The 22,075-nt window shown below is 31.1% G+C and overlaps 1 protein-coding gene across 1 annotated transcript; it reads right to left on the reverse strand.

The window, feature by feature from the left end:
• Window positions 1–2,327: 2,327 nt before the first annotated feature.
• Window positions 2,328–10,299, reverse strand: LOC106719882 (phytanoyl-CoA dioxygenase domain-containing protein 1). Its single transcript, XM_014514354.2, has 6 exons — window positions 10,166–10,299; window positions 4,570–4,716; window positions 4,251–4,367; window positions 3,375–3,525; window positions 2,824–3,069; window positions 2,328–2,673 (listed from the first exon to the last, which is right to left on the reverse strand). The coding sequence occupies exons 1-6, from the start codon at window positions 10,199–10,201 to the stop codon at window positions 2,486–2,488; spliced, it is 885 nt and encodes a 294-aa protein (XP_014369840.2). The 5' UTR covers window positions 10,202–10,299; the 3' UTR covers window positions 2,328–2,485.
• Window positions 10,300–22,075: the final 11,776 nt, after the last annotated feature.

Here is a 22,075-nt window from a genome sequence, read left to right on the forward strand (position 1 = left end):
GGAAGAACACATAGGCTACTATATATTGCGTTTTTTTTTAATTCCGCGCAGACGGAGTTGCGGGCTAGTTTTCTATAATCATAAAATCAAATTGCTTAAGAAATGAAAGTAGTATATGTTTTTTCGTGTCTTCAATAACTCGTATTATTATAGTAACTAAATGTTTCGTCTATCTTTGATTATTTAATAATAACTTTCTATTGCAGTGTGTTTGTTAGAAACTATAAATAAAGTTGCAATTAGAATAGCGCAGTGTTGTTTATTTACACAAGACCAAACTGCTCTCAAATTACGAATTTTGCTTTCTTGATAAACAAGAGCCAATAAACTTTCAGGTTATTGCGCAAAAACAGAACTTGTCTCAAATAACATGCTGTCGGTTTACAGTCAATTAAATGAATTTATTATTATACTAGCTGTCGCCCGCGACTCCGTCCACGTTGAATAAAAAAAATAAGTCGCCTTTGCGTTCTTTCAGACTATTTTCTACACCTATGCCAAATTTCATCAAGATCGGTTGAGCCGTTTCGGAGATACCTTCGAACAAACATCCATCCAGCCATCTAAATTTTCACATTTATAATATTAGTAAGATTTGAAGTTGAATTCAGCTGCGCAGTTACTGGAGTTTAAAGAGACACAAAGAATAGACCATGAATTTTCATAAAAAAACAATACAAGCAACAACAACACTGTGTTTTTTTTAATGAATCTTATTATGCTTACAATACTAACCAGTACTAACATACGTCTCATAATTTCAATTCAAGGTATTTCTTTGAAATATGACTTTAATGGTCATATGAACTTTAACTTTATTACAATTTGATTGGTATAGACATAACGCAGTTTAATTTGCGATAACCTTAACCCTTAGATAATGTAGTAATTATTACAAATGCTTACACGATTACAACAGACTGACTGACTGAGGTGGACGGGCATAATGGTTAATGTATTACGAAATATGTTAATGTTGTAAGGAATATTGCCAAGAATTCGATTTTCCTTCACGACTATGGCATGAATTATATGTGTTTCCATTCCTTTGTGAGTTCCTGTATTTTTTTTATAGTTGCCAACTTATGACTTCTAACATCTAAAAATGAGTATATCGATTTTCAAAAGCGAGGTCATTGCATTTTAAAAGATAAGAAATAAACAGACAGAACTATAAAGTAGTTCGGTTTATTTATATGTTTTTCAGTGATTGATTTTGTTTTAGTGAAAGGCGTTTTTCAAACATTTTGATTTCTGTCCACCTCTCGTTACTATATTTTTTTCTTCAACGTGTGTAAAATCGACATTACTTTACCGCTATAGGTATTACATCCCCGGCGGGTCTACTGTGGATCCCATGTGGTCGGCCACTATGGTTGTCAATGCTTTAGACTTTTAAGGAATTAAATTATAAAAATATTTTCTCTATTCAAATGCGTTGTCGATGATCACTTCGGTGTTTTCGCCGCTCGTTTGCCCCCTTCTCTTATAAAAAAAGCGAAATCTGTGTGTAATATTTGAGGTTCCAAAATAAATTTGGTATATTAATCATTCAGAAAATATACCAATAAGACAAATAACAACGTGTTTTTGAAGTATCCTAATAATTATATTCATAAAAAAATATGAATGTCAACAAGTTGTTTTTAAGCTGTCTGAGAAATATCGTGGAATTCAAAATCAAGTTATTTCTATGAATTTTCTTTGAATATCGTATGTCAATAAGTAGTCTAAACATCTTATGCACGTCTGCCAACCTACACATGTCTGAGTGTTCAGGTTTTTTATACTTTTACAAATTAAACATAATGATGTGTAATTTTTATCAAATATTGTTGTTAGATTTGCTACTTCTTTAAGAAAATATGTTCGGAGAGATAAATGTCACCATTGGCTTTCACTACCGAAATTCACTTCTCGATTGCCGCCGGCGGTGGCGTGCGGACGAAAAGACGAATTCGCGTTAACATTAACAATACGTTTTTGTACAGTAATAAAAGTAACACGAAAAGGTGAAATGTTTTATTAAAAATATGACAAAAGCAATTCCAATAATGGCATATCACATGACAGTTGGACAAAGAGATTTATAAAAAAATATGACAACAAAGATTCATAAAAAAATAATGTTTAACATCATTGAATAATCATTTCATATAATTATTATTAAAGCCTGAATACATTTAAATACAAATGAACTATAAACATAGCTTTAATTTAAATACTACATTTGGCAATAAATATTGGTAGTTCATTAAGCTTTTTTTAATTATAATTCTCTTTGTTGTAATAAACTTTGAATTTAAATCCGGTACATAAGAAAAATATTTAATAGTCTACATTTTTTAATCAATTCTTGGTACATATCTTATTGGTACATATTTCATTATAATATTTGAAATCAGAGTTACATTCAACAATTGAATTGAACGTGAATTCCAATGTTTGACTCTTTATTTTATACTTACTATTTATACTATTCGTATTACATTAATTGAGATGTAGTGTATATATTTACAAAGGGTGCATTTGGACCTTCTTGTAACCAGTTATCTGGAGAATATGTGTTCTGGTGCTTTTCTATTGCATGGAAGGTGTATGCGTGACGGCTCTTATCTGATTTATTTGGGGCACTTTTGTGTACCACGTTACCATGTAACAAGATGCAAGTACCTGTAAAAAAAAATAATAGTAATAATTTGCATTAAATTAAAATTATGAGGGTTCTAGGTTCAGTTCAAAGTCAATGTGTGTTCCATTACATATATTTTCATTACACATTAATAAGTGATTCATAGCAGGGCGTAAATTTTATCAACGTACCTTTCGGGACAGGTACAGCGGTGAAGCTTGATTGTGGATACACTGGTGCAGGTCTATCATAGATTAAAGCTTGTTTGGAATCCTTGTCCGGGTTTCGTATTAGACGTCGATGAATGCCGGATTTATGCGAGCCAGGAGAAATCCATAGGCAACCATTCTGTACGGTCACATCTTGAAGTGCAATCCAAAAGCCGACTGGGGGAATTGGTTCCGTGTAAAGATAAGTCGAATCTTGATGTGCTATAACTGGAAAAGGAAAATAGAATTGTTAACGAAATATATAATCTTACTAATATAATATTATAAATGCGAATATTTGAATGGATGGATGGATGTTTGTTAAAAGGTACCTCCAGTAGTGCTGTATGGATCTCGCTGAAATTTACATAAATGTAGAATATAGCCCGGGAGAACAGATAAGCTACTAAATTAATTCCGCACGGACGGAGTCGAGAGTGACAGCTAGTTATCAATATATACCAAGTGAAGAAACTGTAGTTTGATAGAAGAGTTACATAATTTTAACATATAAGAAAATTATTCAAGCTTACCTTCACCGCCAATGCCTGGATTCTTATAGATATACATGCTCTGAACCACGGCCGGGTCCACAAGACCAAGCTCTCTGCACACTCTCTTCACTCGTTCACTGTACGTGTAACATCTGAATATCGGGTGCAAAAGATGTAGTGCGTGACCGACCTGAAAGTTTTATTAAACTACATATTTTATTTATTTCCGCTACCAAAACAACCATTCAAATTATTAAACTGATTTGAATAACTTTAATAACTTTATCGATCAATCGGTACAGTGTGTTTTTTATTCTATCGAGTTAATCAGCCCAATCGGGAAAAAAATCAATGAGGCAGATTTCTCCAACAGGAAATATCCAAAGTGAAAGATGACTGTGTTATCATGAGACATTTGGAAAATTCATAAATCACTTCAATATCCGGTTTATTCAATGAGAGGAAATTCACATTTATGGTTCCTGTTTAATTATTATTAAGTTGTGTATCAGTAATTACTTGTCAGAGCTACAAGCGTAGTACTGTCACTTGTTTGTACAATTAATTTGTGTGTAGCTATGATATTTGCAGAAATTAAATACAAAATTTGTTTAACATTATGACGGTATATAGTTTTGTTTCTACTAAATCTTGATAAACTGTTCAAAAAGTAAATATGGTGATAAATGTTTTCTTTAATTATACAAAAGGTACATGAATTTTAAATATAAAGTAAATCTGCTACATGCTCGAGACTTTTCGCAGCCAACGCAAACTAATTAAGTCGAAACTTATTAAAATTATTAAAAGTTTTCCTTTTCGCTTTTCTGTTTGTGAAATGGCGTAAGTTGAAGTTGGCTCGTGTTTTACGGCAGGAACTATTTACCGTGGACTAACATTAATAAGGTTTCTCACCTTGTTAAGTGAAATGCTGGGCTCCACTTTCAATTTGCCGTCCGAGTCTACGGCGTCTGCCTCGAAAAAATAACTGATTTTGTCGTTACTCTCCATAAAGTAAGCATCTTTGTGTTGCTGTAAAAATAAATAGAAAAATCAATTAAAATTTAAAATGCAACATAATGAAGTTGTACAATAATTTCATTAATGCATGTAATTCTGTTACGGTTCATATTATCAATGCATTAAATAATTGTGCTCGCTTTTTTTCTGCGAAGACAGACACATCGCAGCTAACCACAAGCCAGCACAAAGTTTTAGTAAAAATAATAAATACCGCTTGCTCTGGATCGACTGTGGAGAATATTGGTTTAGGGTCTATCTCAGCTGCTTGTTTTGTTAATTCGATTCCTGCTTCAACCAATTCATCGCACTCTGGCCCACGAAGAAAGTCTTCCAGTACCACGTACCCATCTTGCTCGAACTAGAAAATCAAAGATCAAGTCAGTATTAATCTTACTAATATTATAAATGTGAATGTTTAGATGGATGGATGGATGAATGTTTGTTAGAAGATATCTCCGAAACGGCATAACATATCTTGATAAAATTTGGCACAGATGTTGAACCTAGTCTGGAAGAACACTTGGGAAACTTATTAAGCTTTTTTTTTAATGTCGCGCTGACGGAGTCGCGGTCGATAGCTAGTACAAACTAATTAAGAAACCATTTATAAGATCATTTTCATCATATTAAATCATAGTTAAGTGAGAGCAATTAAGAAGGAAAACGTTAGCATGAAATAAACATGTTCTATGAGAAAGTATTGCTTGTGACAAGGAGAACATTAAATAAATATGTAGGTTTCTACATCGGTAAGTATATACTACTGGTATTTTTTTAACCAACTCACAATTAAACAGCTAACATTTACTTGCAATGACGAGTCTATTATGCTTTAATAAATACATACACAATTTCATTATTTATACAGTTTTAACCTCAATCCAATACTGTGAAAGCCAAGAATGCTAACATGTCTTTTTCTGATCAGATTTATTATTGCTTATTCATTAGTTTCTATAATAATAGATCAATTCTGTAGCCGCTTCAGTAAAGAGATACTTTTTTTAAATACTCGAACATATTATGTATGATATGAATTGATTTTGAACATTTGATGAAACCCTGGCCACCTTTTCATATGAAAAAATCGATATAATACAATGTAGTACAAATATAATTCAGTTGTTAGTTACGCTCGACATTCAGCGTCTAATAAAAAGATGAAAAGCAAAGCGGTAACACAGCGTTATTAATTAAAAGGTAAATTGTATGCCGGTGATAATGTTTATCGCAACTACAAGTGTACGTGACTTATGCGTGATTTCGTTCCCATGAAGTTCAAACACATTGATTCATCAAGATTAACTATTTACATATTGTTAATCAAGTTGTTTCATTGACGCGAAACAGTTTGCAATTTAAAATTAAAGTTTATTACATAATATCTTTATTATAATGAAACTGTTAGAAGCATAACTATAACTTAGCCTTTTTTAATTGCTAATTCCTTACCAATAAATTAAAACACCCTTATGTAGTTATATTATTATGTTCGTACTAAGTCGTATTATTTAAAGTGTTTATTAACATCACAATATGTGCCATATGTAATGTTAAAGCAGACTAATTTTTGTAATCACAACTAAGTTAAATAATGTATTTGATTATGATTTTCTAAATAATTCTAAATAGTCCCGTTAGTATCAGAATCCTTGACATTGATATAGCGCGGTCAAGCACGCGAAAGGTTAAGCCAAATTGGCCTATAAAAGATCGGCTTGTTTAATGGAGCGAGAATATTCTATTCGGGTGTTTGTTAACACCTTTGCTAGTTACACTTCCGAAATAGCCATATGAAACAATGTTAGCTAAGTTGAATCAAATACATTACGCCTTTTATTTTCATTTCAACTATGGCCAACTATTAAATAATCTGTTTTTAGGTTTAATTATTACATTAAATACTGAGAATGGTAAAATTGTTATAAGACGTTTATTGGCAGCTTGGCAATAGTGTTTTGTCTGTGTTTACACCGCTCCGCTCCCACGTGGTGTGTCTATTTGCATTCACTAAAGATCTTGTATTTTTAAAAGCTCAACGTTAGGCGACGCGGTGGGCACCACACATTGAAAATGTTTCAATGTTTTCATTCTTAAACGAAGAAATTATTTTGAAGCAAAAATTTATTTATTTCGTAAATTATTTTCATAAAACAAAAGGCGTGGACCATCGTTTTTGTCGTCAAGGTGAATTTGATATCGGTCGAAAACATGATTGACTACTGTTGAATGATCAAAGGTTAACGTAATTGTATATCTTATTATAAACTACTGTTATAAACAATTCACTGTAGTATCAAAATACAATATCAAAGATAACCCCATTCCAAGTTTACGCCGATGTTATACAAAGGTTATACAAAGGTAAATCATACGTGGTAAAGCAAGCAGTATCTTCGTAATCCGTATCGGTAGTCCGTACCCTTTCTATGTGTATATTTTTAAAATAAAAATGTTTGTGTCCACAAAGGCCACGGCACGTTCTCTCAACAATACATTTGTGATAAATATAATGTCGCCATACAAGAGCGGCCCTTTAACATTTTACAGACAGAACTATAAATGGACATGTTTTATGTCCGCGTTACATAGACGTATAAGTAACACGATTCATAACACCCAAAACAAACATGATATGATACTACATGATATAATATCGTCTCTCTCATTTTCTCTGAAAATAATTGATACAGTATGTTTTGCACAGATGTAGGTAAAGGTTATAAGGTCAAAATTGAGATTTTTTTAACAGGAATGGTGAGTGTACTTATGATTCAATCTCCACATTCGAGGTACACGTCATCTTCGAAAACTCTGGAATCTTTGTGAATCAGGATCCCAGGAAGAAGTACTAATTCAATGCAAACACAACAGTTTAATATAATTTTAAATTTAAATTATGATTTAAGATTTTATAGTGTTTTTTTGTGACAGCTATTTTGTTTCAGATTATTGTCAAACAATACTCATGTGTTTTTCTAATATATTAAATGCATTATGCTAACGTACATTTATTAAATCCATATAAGTAGATAATATATCGATAGATTGTATTTTGATACATTTTTGCATTATTTATTAATTAAAATAATCAATACGCATGAAGTAAATTCATTGATGTCAGACATAATATTATTATTACAAATTATAATATCTTAGCAATTTTTTGCTGCATCATATGTTTAGGAAATGCTTATTATTAGAACTGGACTCAGACGGCTCAGCGGCACCTCGTCATGAATCGCTTTGGCCAGGTTTTGAGATATTTACATATAAATAAAACGAAATATCCACCTTTATCTATTATTAGATATTACTGTCTGTAATGAATCTATAGATAATTTGCATTTCGGTTATTTTGTCGGTGTATTGACTACGTCTATTTCTTTGTCTGTTTCCATTTCTCTGTATACTTTTCGTTTATTTATTTCATGATGATACTGTGGGTTAGTAAAAATAAATATGAAGTAGTATACATATATAGATTTTAGTTGTGGAAGTTTTGTCTGTTTATGCTAGTATAATATAGGTTATATTGATCAGCATCTAATTTTGCTTAACGGTAATGAAACTGACTTTAAAAGGAGAGGTTCACAATCCATCTGTATTTAATTTAAGGATACCAAAATCATCTGCCTTATTTTATTTATGTTATTAGTTCTTTACCAATGGATTTATTTTAACAACATTAATCAAGCGAGGCGAGTAGTTTAAAAATACAACGCTCTTATAAGGAGTGAGGTGAACTTTGCAGGCAAGTTCTTGTGATTGTGTTATTTGTATAGCTTCGACTATTTCAACAGCAGAGGTAAAACTTTTATAAACTTTTTATTAAAATTTCAAAAGTGCATGGAAAATATATCGATAGGGTTCAAGAATCGGTATAACTTTCTTAGGTAAGTGCACCTGAAGTTAGTGTTGAAATAAAAATCTGATAGTACTATGAAACAGAGTATAAATCAGCGAGTTTCGCTATTACCAATTGAAGTATGCTAGTCGGACTAGTTTTCACCTTGTTCTATCTCCCACGCTCTCGGCTTGCTCTCAATTTGCCCAATCTCTCATCAATCTACGGCGTCAATGCCCGCTTGTCTTTATAAAATTAACCTATCGTCTGCGCTTTGGCTGCATGGGGCAACAGTATCGCCAAGTACCGCTTGCTATGTCACATTCAATGGTTAGCAAGCTGTGTCACCCGGGGCGGTAGACAAAAAAATATCCTCAAATTCGTCACCTGTTGTACGATTTCAGAGAAAGACGTTGTCGATTTAACAGTCTCCGTCTTATCACGACGTTTACAACATTATTAAGTTGTTATTATTACAGAGAAAATATAGTTTTGCACAGATATCTCGTCAATGAAAACCAACTGGGTTTGCTTCTCTAAACGCGTCGAAACTGCCTAAAATTTTAATTAGCTGTCTCGAATATCAAACCATATGCTTGCCAAGTTTATAGTCCCCTAAAGGAATATAAGTAATTTACGTTTTAGGTTGAACTATCTAAAGTAAAATGTCTATTTATACAACAAAAGTTCCAATTCGTTAATTATACAAGATATTTCTCTTTTTTATCATCCTTATTTAAAAGCTCACATTTATCTTTGTTTCTCGAATTACATAGTTATTTATGGTTTTAGTAATGCCAGTCCTGTCACAGTTTCCTTGACTGTGGACCTAGCAAGAATATTTGTCAATAGCCATAATATCGTCATAGACAAATTTTTGACATACTTGACAATGACATGAAGATTATTGTCACAAAAATTTCGTACTAGGCTCCAGTGGTTGTTTTTATTAAAATAGTTCCATCTTTAAACAGTTAAACATGCGATAAACGAAGCAGATAAGTAACACAATTTTGAGATTCGATACTCGTTTTAAGATACATGTCAAAATAATAATCTGTAAATAAAAAACTGTTTTGTATTAAGACAAATATGGGCACAGATGTTTGTTATGCACGGATTACTGTTTGATTACCAGATGTTTATTTGCGCTGATAATTTGAACCTTGTACTATGCAACATAAGGAATAGATATAAAAAGTAACACAAGTTTATAGTATTACAAAGAATAACTTTATTTATTTTAAAAGGACAGCAGTTGAAAAGTATTGTTTAGTGTAAACTGTTTTATTAGAAACGAAATACTTAATATGGATTAGGCTTTCCTATATTGCTATATAAGCTTCATCAAAATCTTATAACTAATTTAGAAATACCTATAGGAAAAATAGAACCACATTTTTATTTCCATAATATTATTTCCAACTCATTACAGGCACATTTACCTACGTAGGAATGACGTGGCGCTTCCAAAACGTTTTAAAATGACACAAAACGAAGCAAGTTATATTTAGAAATATTTCTTATATGGCTCAGCAATTTAGTTTTAGTGCGCACAGCGGGTGGTATTTTTTTTTTCAAACATTGTATATCACATAAAATAAATATCCAAATGCATTCCCTCTAGGGGACATTACTAGGTTCTTTTACGACTGTGCCCTGTTACTTTCTTGTTATCTTAAGAAATAGGCAAAGTGACAAATGTAATAACAAAATTAATGTCATTTATATTTTATAAATGTAATTTTAAATAATAAAGTTCAAAATTTAAGTATTAAGGAAATTGTTTATTAATAAGATAATGTGTGACAGATCAGTAATTTTCAAATAAACTTATATCACCATCGATATATATAAAAATATATATCACTGATCATACAACGCTTTACATAAAAATCGCAGGCTAAATGGAAAAACGAGACAATAGTAAAAGACGATGATAATAATACAAAAATAATACCTGATGTCGTATACTGTCACGCATCGTGCTTGACATATCTTGTAATACCAAATAACTCCACGAACAACTTTCGGTAACGAACTACAGCACACAACTGAATCAACTCGAATGATAATCTCTCGGAGTAAAGTCAGGACTTCGGGCCGCCATAGCTCATTCTCACCACCTACGTACTACAAGCATCACCGTGACGTCGTCGATAAAAATAACTAGTACAGAGCACGCTGAACACTCATGCGTTAATATAGCCAATATTGCGAAGCGGCGATGTATGATGAAGTATGATTGTTTATCGTTATGCGAACGATACTATGCGCGTGATCATCGCATTCAATGACGCATCGAGAGTGGGGAGGACCCGTTTGACACCAGTGAACGATTGACGTTCAATACAAAGAAAGTCAATTGAAATCAACTCTTAAAACAACTTGAATACGAACATGTTGCGGACGTAGAATGATGCTAAAATGTATCTTTTAATTTGTCGCTTAAAGTGTGTGTGTGACCTTTGTATCGTAACTGTTTAAAAACTCTGACATCGTAATTCTATTCTTTTAAGCTTTGAAATTTAACAAACTATAACTACACTATAAAATAATGAATCTACATACTAGCAGTTATCTACGACTTCGTCAGCGCTGAATTAAAAGATCTAATAATATAGCCTATGTTATAGATAGTGTAGCTTTCTAACAGTGAAATAATTTTTTAAATCGGTTCAGTAGTTTCGGTACTTATTTGAAAAGAAAACGTACAATAAAATCTTTCCTCTGTATAATTCGAGTAGACAACAAATTCATACAAGATTTTAAATTTATAACTTTGAAGCATATTTCATTGTAGTTTTCATTTAATTATTTTTTTATCTTCGTCACTTTAAATTGTTAAACATCCACAGTAATGAAATTTTACATTTTTTACTTTTGAATTCAGTAATAATATTTCTTTGCACTTTTTACTTCAAACATTTTGAATTTATTTGCAAATGGAGTGAATACATGTATCTTATCCAAATAAATATAATTTTCGCAAAACGATCAACAAATTATACATATTTCAAATAAATACATTATTTAAAGTTGTACGAACATACAGACAAAGCCCCTAAACATTATAAATCAATGACTCACTGTTTACAAGTAAATTGCTTACATCAAGCAAATTATCAAAATACACCAATGAGTTGTAAATACTGTTTGCCTTTGCTCATAAAGCTAAGAATACAACATAATTTGTAGCGGTACTTTATAGTTAAGTTAGAAAAATACTTCCATGTTATCAAAATATGGGAGATTTTCTCTGCACTTGAATACTTACTTATGTTTTTTAATTACGCTCAATCCATTAAATTTGACTGCGAAGATTGTGAACTTATTCTCTCTCTCCTTTTTTATCTTTATTGCACTTGTTTCCTGCAATTACTTAATTTTTTAATGTATTACATATATAACATAAGTGGACAACAAAGTGATCATTGACGCCCATGGACATGCAACACCAGAAGATGCGTTCCTAGTTTTTGTGAAAAATTAACGCTAGTTTTTTAAGGAAGTCGTATTGGATGGCGATGGTGCGATGACAGAATTCGGACACAGAAATTGTTCCAATTATTTATTTGGTTATAAAGATCGGCTTTATTTAGTCGATAGACTTCTAAAAAGCTTATAACAATGAAAAAGCCTTCAGATGAGAAATTAGTTGTTTCTTTACGCGCTTGTTGGTTTGAATGGCAAATTACTCGGTCTCTCTTGGTATTTATGTCTTGTTATTCTTGGTAAAAAATAACATTCTTATTGAAAATATGGAAGCTCCGAATAGAAAAGAAAAAAAAATCAAATGAGCATTTAGTTGGTTATTGTGTAATTCATTTTTTCAGACTGTAAGTAGTAGATTCATAGAGGTAGGTAGACAATAACCGTTTACAAGCACACTTTTCTCTTTTCCTATTCATTCATTCATCATACAAAATTTAATTTTATTATTTTGGTAATTTGAAAGTATTTTTAATTTGTTCTTGTATTTTTTTAACATTTTAATAAAGTTGTTATTACAACTTACAAATCCTTTTAAGACTGTTAATTAATTCAAATTGATTCAGCAGAACCTACATAAAGAAAACATTTTTAACGTCCGGTTGTGTAGTTTCATTAATGTAGAATTTCCCTTAGGACAGACATCGATGTGCGAAATTGTATACACTTCTTTACACAGCTGACAGCATTTTTCATTTTTAATAAACACATCCAATAAATATTACGCTAAGCCAAGGGAATTGACGTAACGTATTTAGGAAACGACATTGTTACAATTAATTCCGTTATGTTCATATGAAATGTGACGAACAATACTATTTTATAATAACCAGAAAAAATCAAGTAATCTATAAAAAAATAAAGTAAAATCATGGACACAATACTTTTTGCAAACAATATACTTACGTTAGTTATTTTAGTTATTAATAAAAAAGGTTCTTGACAAACAGACAGACGGACGGACAACATAGTAATCATATAAGGGTTCCGTTTTTTCGTTTCGAAGTACGGAACCCTAAAAATTACCGAATAAAATAGAATGGCTAGAAGTACCACAAGAGTTTCCCTTGACCACTAATTAGGTTTTCTGTGTTACTAATAGATTTGTCATAATTTACTACTGGTTAAGAAAAGTTCGGCGTACCTTTTTCATTCAATCAGTTTCTTTTGTTACCTCGATACTTATGTTTGTTAGCTACTAGATCCATAAAGTCAGCGCCTTTTGAAAAACACTAATAGTGAATTACACGCAAGTGCTGTTCGAAATCAATAGGCGCTTTTGTGCGGCACGACAAAGCAGATTTATTTTTAAAGTTTCCACTGCCCCTACTGTAGAACAAAAAAGTATTGTCGCTACTCTTCTTCTATCTGATAAACTCCTATAACACTATGTGTTTTGAAGTTTCGACAAAAGAAAAAATATGTACCTAGTACCTTATTATTAGTATATATGTACCATTGTTTTTAGTTAATACGGTACATGTATTTTCACTTTTGTCGGTAGCAAAAACAACATTTATAATATAAAAGGTACAATTTGAATTATTCAATAAGATGCCAAAACTTTTACCGTATATTGTTTAAACAGGTCTCAACTCAAGTTTTATGTTGTTACTAAATCCATTCGTTGGTTCATCATCATCAGCTCACTATATGTCCCCATCGAGGGGCTCGGAGCCTACCCCAAGTTAGGTGTGACTAGGCCATAGTTAACCACGCTGGCCAAGTGCGGGTTGGCTGACTTCACACATATCAAATACAATTATAACACAGAACAACACACCCAAAAGAAAAACGAAAAAAAAGATAACTGATTTCTATATTTGATCACAACAAACCCTTATTCAAATTAATTTTTTTTTATTTCAGACAACAAAAATCCATATCGAGTTAGTAAATTACAAAACTAGAAACTTAAATAACTAAGATTAGTAGAACTAGGTCTCAAAAACATGTATTTATATATTTAACCCTAATGCGTCATGTATTTACCACGCGCCGCGGTAATTTAACTTACATTTTTTTATTACATTTTGTGTAAATTTAAGCAATCTGAAGATCGCAATAGCAAGCGGACAACATAATCTGTTATGTATAACGGCAATCGAATAGTTTTTGTACTTAGTTTCATAAAAAGTTATCAAACCATTTATTGGATCGATTTCAAGGAACGAATAATGATTTCGTTCGTAAATAGACTTTTACTTCCCTTTTGTTCTAATTCATATTTAATATGCTTTGAATATAATATTTTCGAACCGTTAAAACACTAATGAAATGGTCACATATTATTTTAAAATATTATTTTAATAAAGAATGATTTATTACTTCAAATACCAGCTAACTGGACGAAGTTCAAGAAAAATACAATATAGTTACGTTAATGATCGAGTACGAAGAAAATAATAAGTCAGAATTGTACATCAACATTTTTAATACCCTCTCGAGACGCATTAAGTCTTTTACATATATTTTTATATTAACAAGCGTCTAGAGTTATAAGACCCTTTTCACCTGTGCTATTTGTTACGTGTTTACGCAAACATTTATATTTAGTTCACCATTTCTAGATCTTTCTAAGAAATCAGAAAAATTATGTGCATCAAATCACGTAACCAGTGGAAAAATATAGTGTTATAAAGTTAGAAATTATACCTACTTTTTATGCAACGAATTTTTAAATAATTTTTTTTTTTTTTTTTTTTTTTAATTTTTTTTTTTTTTTTTAAGTCAAATATTTGATAAATGTTACCAGGACCACAACGAAACAATGTATGTGAAAGGTGACAAAATTGTATGATTATTTTTTAAATAAAAACAGTCTAGTTTTTTTTTCATTTACAATTAAAAACTGTCTTTTTTTAACATTTTCTTCGAATCTACGATTCGCTTCGGGGTAGCTTTACTGCTATTTCCTTTAGAATATAAAGTGAACTTTAAATTCCAAAGAAAATGAAAATACCTTTGTAAGGAAATTCTACTAAATAGCAGGTAATTGGCTTTCATAACAGAATTTATACAAAGGAAAACCGTAAGTTCTTCAAGTATTCCGGAAGATCGGAAGTAGTACTTTGATAGTTAGCTAATTAATTCAGCCACAAGACCTTTACGGGGCTTAAATCAAAATACGTCTGCACCTTTTGTTTATTAGTAAATCCTTAGGTTGGTTTTATACATACATATACATACATGTAGCACGTAACTCGTTAATAACAAGCTACTTCTGTCATTTGTACTTCGAATAAGTACTCGCCAAACGATGTCCGGTGCCTCATTTGAGACACAGGGGATTGGCTAATGTTGAATTCATTCAACTTTCCTTAATATAATTATATTATAGGACTGTGGTGGCATGCTCAAATGTAAGGTTCCTTATTTTTAAATAGTATTGAGAGAGATAATATTTGTGGAACAAAATTATGAATGGATGGACAAATGGGCTTCTATATCTTCTTGCTGTCTCTGCGATATATACTAATATAAGCTGAAGAGTTTGTTGGTAAACTTGCAAAATATGAAAAATTGTTATTAACATCACGCTTAGACAAGGTAAACTAGTTTGTTCTAAGTTTATGAACAGAGAGGGGTTTTAAAATTAATAAAATAAATAACATGATTAAAAGTATCAATGTAAATATTCGGCTCTCCTAATGTTTTGCTGATTAAAGCAATCAGTGTTGTGTTTTCGTTTTACGGTCGGTCAGTGCTTATCGTTTTACGGCCGGTTGCCAACTGTCGCCAAAACAGTCGGCCATATGCCGCAATTCTTCGTCAAAATATTTTCAGGACATGGCCGGACGACAAAACTTTTATTCCTAAAGAATCTAGTAGTTTAAAAATTCGGATTTATATAAAAATAACATTAAGATGCTTCTAAAACATCTTAATGTCAAATATCAAGCTTGACACTAAAAAGTTTTATGTGTATCATTAAAAATATAAAAAATATATTTATTGGTTGTTGCTGGTACGAGATCCTTTATTTCCCCTCTAACAAAGGTGTAAGAAATTGCGCAACCGTAGCGGAGCTTAGCCTGGGCGGCAATAGGGCGGGGGCGGGGGTTGGCTATATAAGGCGAGCGCGCGCCCGCCCTTCGTCATTCCAGCCTCATCTAGCAGAGAAGGTAGCTGCCATCGAGAGCTGTCAACTGTGCTGCAACTTCATAGATTATCCGAACTCTTGGAAATTTTACTTCTCGCTCTTTTGGAGCTTTTCTCATAATGTTCGACGTGTTATACGTCATTTAAATTTTTTTCAGCTTAATTTCTTTTTCATTTAAATTTTGGGGGTTGGAAAGATTATTCGCAATGTCTCTTACTGTGACTTTAAATCGCTTTAAAGTGCTCAAATGTAAACATGAAAAGTTCGCGCGCTTGGAGTTTCGAGGTAAGTGATGAAACGTTTTAATTTTTTATTTTGTATCAAAGAGATTTTGGTTCTCCGTTTTTTTATTATTTGATGAAATACGCTACATTTTTATTTAATAAGTGATAACTTTTATTTTTTGATATTTATATTTTTTTAAATAGATAAGTCATTTGTATTAAGGGCAGAAAATCTCTTCATTGCGTTAATCTTTGTTTATTCTAATTTGTTTTTTGTAACTAACATTTTATTTAAATCATAACTATAGATGTTTGTTAACGAAGTTTGCAAGATGTTGTTAAATTACTGTACTGCTTTTTAATTTCAATTTTTTATTTATGTTTTCTCGTTTCTTATTTCTTTACTTATTATAATTCGATTTAACTGGTACAAGTTTTTTAAATTCCAAATAAGATCTCACTATTAAGATCTTATGTCTTTTACTAAATAAAGTAGAAATTATCTTAAAAATATGCAGCTAGAGTGTCTGTGTTTTTTTATTCATTTAGTTTGTTCTTACTGTCAATATGTGTGCATTGAAAAAATTATACTTTTTGTAATGTTTGAGTCACTGTTACTTTAAAGAATATTTTACATTACCTTCTTTTACCTTTTCTATTACCTTCACTGGAAAATAAGCTATCGTGATTTTAGTACGTTAAGTTTCGGAAATTATGCTATATTTAGAATCTAGACATTTTTAACAAATAGGTTTTGTAGGACATTTTTTAAAATTATATTTTACGAAGGAACGTATATATTTGAATATGGATTATATTTTTTTTGTATTTATCTTTGTGCGTATAATTTTGCGCCTGAGACGGTTTATGTAGACGCTTGTGCGTTTGCGTGGACGCTACACGTCATATCTAGGTAGCGATTAGTTTAGGTGGTATAAGACGTTAATCGCCGATAATATGGGCCATAACAGCCTTGCTGCAATAACGCTAGCTAAGATACCCAATAGTTTACTTTTTTAAACTTATGCACAGTATGTTCTTACTTGAACGTTATAGCTGTCAAAATACGCATGAAGAACAAAGGTCGAAACTAAGCTAAGAACTCGAACTTTTGGTATATTTTTCGTAATATGAAAGTATTTACTTGATCCTTCTCATTCTTAATCATTAAATTAATACGCGAAACGAAAATTTTATACCACTTTTTAAGTAAACTGTACCATCGTTTGAACGCAAAATTTAATGTTGAAGTGGAGAAGTGGTGCCGCAAAACAATATTTTAATAGATAATTTAAAAAAAGCTTTTGATTATGAAATATAGTTGAATTTCGACCACTAGTTATTCATAAGTCGAGTAATAGTAAAGTTCTAGTAATGATGCAATAAATACTAATCACCATTTAAATTTTTTAATAACCTTTTCGACAGTAATAATATATCTTATTTTATTCGTACAACATTGTTAATTTTTATATTGTCCCAAAAAAGGGAGTCTTAAAAATGCAAACAGTTTTTTGTCAATAAAACAGTATACTTTTAAAAACAGAAACAAAGCAATAAAAATGACAAAGAGTCAAGTTCAGCCAAGCACTTTTGAGTTTAACAAAAGCTTCCTCTTAACGAAGGCACTGGAACATACACACTCATAAATGCGACAATTTTATAGTCTCTATGTTGCTGAAAATTTCGATTTTGAAAACATTTCAATTCGAAATTAAAATTTTTAAAATCAAACAATATTTATATTTAAAAATAATTTTTTGTTCATTTTTATATCCATACAAATTAATAAAATTGGAGAATCTGTATGTAATATCGAGAAAATAATCATATTTCATACACGTATTTGCGTTGCTGATAATAAAAAAAAAAACAATTTAAAAAATCTGTATGTATGTGTGTCCGCAAGGACGCATTTGTTCCGGGTAATCTCCGAAACGTCTCGACCGATTTTGACGGGAATGTAGTTGGTGCACGCGGGCATATTATAGGCTACTTTTTTAAAATTCTGCGCTGACAAAGTCACGGGCGATCGCTAGTCATAAATATGAAACGGATAATTAGCTACAAATATGCTAAATGTTATTTTACATTACATTGTTTTTCAAACTAAATAACCTATTTCATAAAAACAAATTCTGTTTATTGTCCCATGAGATTTTGTTCGAAGGTGTTTTTGACGTTTTATTAAACTTATTCGTTTCGTTCGTACGTGTATACATTTGGGATGGACCCTTATTCATGTTTCCGTTTAAGTAATACCTTATGATTATCGCTTATCAAATATTCAATTCATTCTTCATTTTTATATAAGCTTTTTCATATTGTTTCGACTTTCGAGGTCAAATGAATTATGGAAAATAGTTGTATTTTTCAAAGCCACTAAATAGTAATAATAACTAGTAATTCGATTGCTAGTGTGCGATACCAATCATAGAATTTAACTGACTTATTGCGACCAGTGAGTACTCTATCTTTAATGATATGGAACTACACCAGCATTTTACATATTACATATTAGATCCTTAACGTCAAACCAAATTATTGATTTTTTTGATCGATACATAAATAGTTTTAATTATTTGCTATGAAGTGGGCGGGAGCCAAATACTAAGTCGATCGCCATCCAAATTAAAGTTTGTTATACTAAATTTTTATAAAGATATAGTAATTCATAGATCGGTTTGATTTTAAATAAATTGTTTAAAATACATTTGACAAACACAAGGGACCGTGATCGAATTTCGGTTTCAGCTGTTATTGAAACGGAGCCGAGGTGCCTTACTTAATTACATTAGTGGCTGTGGAGTGACAAGCCTCCGGTGCCAGTAAGCCCTGTGTCAAAAAACTGAATTGAAATTAAAAGCAAAATATGTACACTGAAAATTATTAACTCCGGTCACGACTGATGGCTGAGCTTTTGCGATAAAATTGTTTCGAGATAATCCCACAATAATAAATAATTTTTACCAAGTTTCTAATTAAAAATAAGGAAAAAAAATTAAACATAAAAGTTATATTTTCGACTTCGAATTCGGACTTTTGGCATGATTACTATTAAAAACGCCAACTTTTGAATTTAATAATTACAAGATCATTAATTTTAAAAAGAGTAATCTAACAATTGTTAACAAAGACATGAAGATTTATTTTTCTTTCCAATTTTCAGCATGTTTGTAAATGTAATTTTTTATATTCGTACATACGTACTTTATAGCTAAATAAAAAAAATTCGTTGAAATAGATGTAGAGATGAAAATGTTATGGGCTATAATAGTAAGGATCTTACCGGTGTCACAAATTGATAGCTATTTTGAACAATAAGTTAACCTGTTATTACAGTTTACATTCTTAAGCCGTTCAACAGATCTTGATGAGACTATGGCAGGATATTCTATAGACTGTGGGAAATTTAATAAGTGAAATCTCAAAAAGTTAGCACATTGAGTTTTGCAAATTATGCTAGATGTAGAATCAGATAAAAATAAAATCAAAATATCACTCTTTATATTGATTTACTGAAGTACTCAAAGTTTAACTGGTACTTTTGAAGACCCTTACAATTCTCCTATGAAATGTACACTAAAACGTCTCTAGGGGCGGCAACTATAGGCGGCATATCGGGTTAAGATAGTAACAAAATAAACAAAGAAGTAAAAAAGAAAAAATAACCACAATTAAAATATTTTCCGTTAAAATTTATATTTTAAGTCACAATGCTGCCGTATGATATTAAAGCCTCCAGGCTGACAACGGCCATTGGGTAAACTGCCGCTGTCTTAACATTTAATTGTTACTTGGTTGAAAGAAAATGTACCGGGAATTAACATTTAACTTGACTTTATTTAAATTAAGAAATTAATTACACACAAATTGAATATAAAAAGTAAACAGCAATCACATTTAAGCGCCCGTAAATTTTATTTACAAAGTAAGGAAATATCTATATATATATAAAAGAAAGTCGTGTTAGTTACACTATTTATAACTCAAGAACGGCTGAATCGATTTGACTGAAAATTGGTGGGCAGGTAGCTTAGAACCAGGAAACGGACATAGGATAATTTTTACCCCGTTTTCTATTTTTTTTTATTCCGCGCGGACGGAGTCGCGGGTAAAAGCTAGTTAGTATCTATATATATAAAAGAAAGTCGTGTTAGTTACACTATTTATAACTCAAGAACGGCTGAATCGATTTGACTGAAAATTGGTGGGCAGGTAGCTTAGAACCAGGAAACGGACATAGGATAATTTTTACCCCGTTTTCTATTTTTTTTTATTCCGCGCGGACGGAGTCGCGGGTAAAAGCTAGTTTGTTATAAAAAAAAGAAAACAAATCAAAACCCTTTATTAATCTCTAGTCTTAGTACGTTACGTAGCTACCTATATAATTGTAAGATTATAATAATAATGTACTATTGCCAAAACACTCAAAAGATTTACCAGCTATGCTAAATTTCGTATGAAAGTTTTTCGGTACACCTTAATTAAATAATAGGCATATCTTCCGTTTTTTTAAGTAACAAATTTCAATGTTTACTATTCGAAAGGGTTTTCAGATCCTGGAATTAAATAAATTCTGAATAGACGCTGTATCTCTCATAAATAATTCTTGTGCTACTCCGTCGACGTGAACTGAGGATGACGTTTAAAGATTAAAAGAGACGAAGTGCTTACGATGCCGTCAAGTAAAGGAATAAATTAAATATAATAAGTATCTACCATATTGCTCTTTTCATTCACTTTATTTGACCATCAAACATTTTTAATCCTTTGCTATGTTACTAACCTTACTATTATTATAATAGTAGCTTTTACCCGAAAAAAAAAATGCACACAAGATAAATAAGTTCTCCTATGACCGTCTCCTAGTTCTAAGCTACCTCCCCATCAATTTTCAGCTAAATCAGTCCGATCTTGAGTTATAAATAGTGTAACTAACACGACTTTCTTTTATATATATAAGAAAATGCGTAAGTTTAGATGAATGGATGTTTGTTTTAAGGTATCTCCGGAACGGCTCTATGGATCTTGATTAAATTTGGCATAAATGTAGTAATATAGTAGTAATGTCTGGAAGATCACAAAGGCTATTAATTAAGTTTATTTTTTAATTACGTGCGGACGGACTCGCGGGCGACAGCTAGTTTTAAGTAAAATTAATTTTTGTTTGTGTTAACACTTTATTATTAGTATTATTAATCAATTTTAAATGAAAAACGTGTATGACGTCATTCCATGTTCATGTTGTAAATTTAATTACAAACATCAATTCCGTCGTCCAACATAATTTTAAACGGAATGATGTTAATGAAAATTTTAAGGACAGCAGTAAAACGATTTCGATTAATATAACAATGAGAAATTTCACCCATCTCAATTCGTTTGAGATAAATTCAAATTAATTGCTGTTTGTTATTTAATAAGCTATCAAGAGAATTGTCTAGTCTAGCCTGAGGCTTAAGTACAAAAGTTAGAGCCGTGTTTTACGGAGTTTGTTTATTATTTTCCTTTGCATAGCGTATTATTAACTACATTTTTCTGTTTTACGGATGATAGAAACAGTATATGTTTTAATCTAATCTAATAATATTTTAACTAATATAACTATTCTAACTAATCTATAAAATTTAATCTAATAAGTTTAAACGTATTATATTTACTTTAAATATATAGGTATTTTTTTTTTAATTATGGAAAGATGTTATTTTTACGAAACAGATTTTGTATGTTTTAAGGTACAAAAAATCGTACCAAATTATTTTATGGGACATTTTCTTTTATGATTGTTTGAAAACTTACTATTAGTCGTATTATATTATGTTACAATAATAATCTTACTAATATTAGAAATGCCAATGGATGGATGGATGTTCGTTTGAAGGTAACTCCTGAACGGCTCAACAGATCTCGATGAAATTTGGCACAGATGTAGAACATAGATGCTTATTACGTCTTTTTTAATTCCGCGCGGACGGAGTCGCGGGCGACAGCAGTAATAAATGAAATAATAATAAAAATGGTCATTTTCATAAAAGCAATGTACAAGGTC

The sequence above is a fragment of the Papilio machaon genome, chromosome Z (genome assembly GCF_912999745.1).
Source record: "Papilio machaon chromosome Z, ilPapMach1.1, whole genome shotgun sequence".
In the NCBI taxonomy this organism is placed as follows: Eukaryota; Metazoa; Arthropoda; class Insecta; order Lepidoptera; family Papilionidae; genus Papilio; species Papilio machaon.

Coding starts and splice junctions, on each gene's coding strand:
- LOC106719882 (XM_014514354.2), bottom strand. CDS start 10,201: ATGTCAAGCACGATGCGTGACAGTATACGACATCAG. Junction 4,717..10,165: donor GTGACAGTATACGACATCAG/GTATTATTTTTG, acceptor TTGATTTTCTAG/TTCGAGCAAGATGGGTACGT. Junction 4,368..4,569: donor CAGTCGATCCAGAGCAAGCG/GTATTTATTATT, acceptor TTATTTTTACAG/CAACACAAAGATGCTTACTT.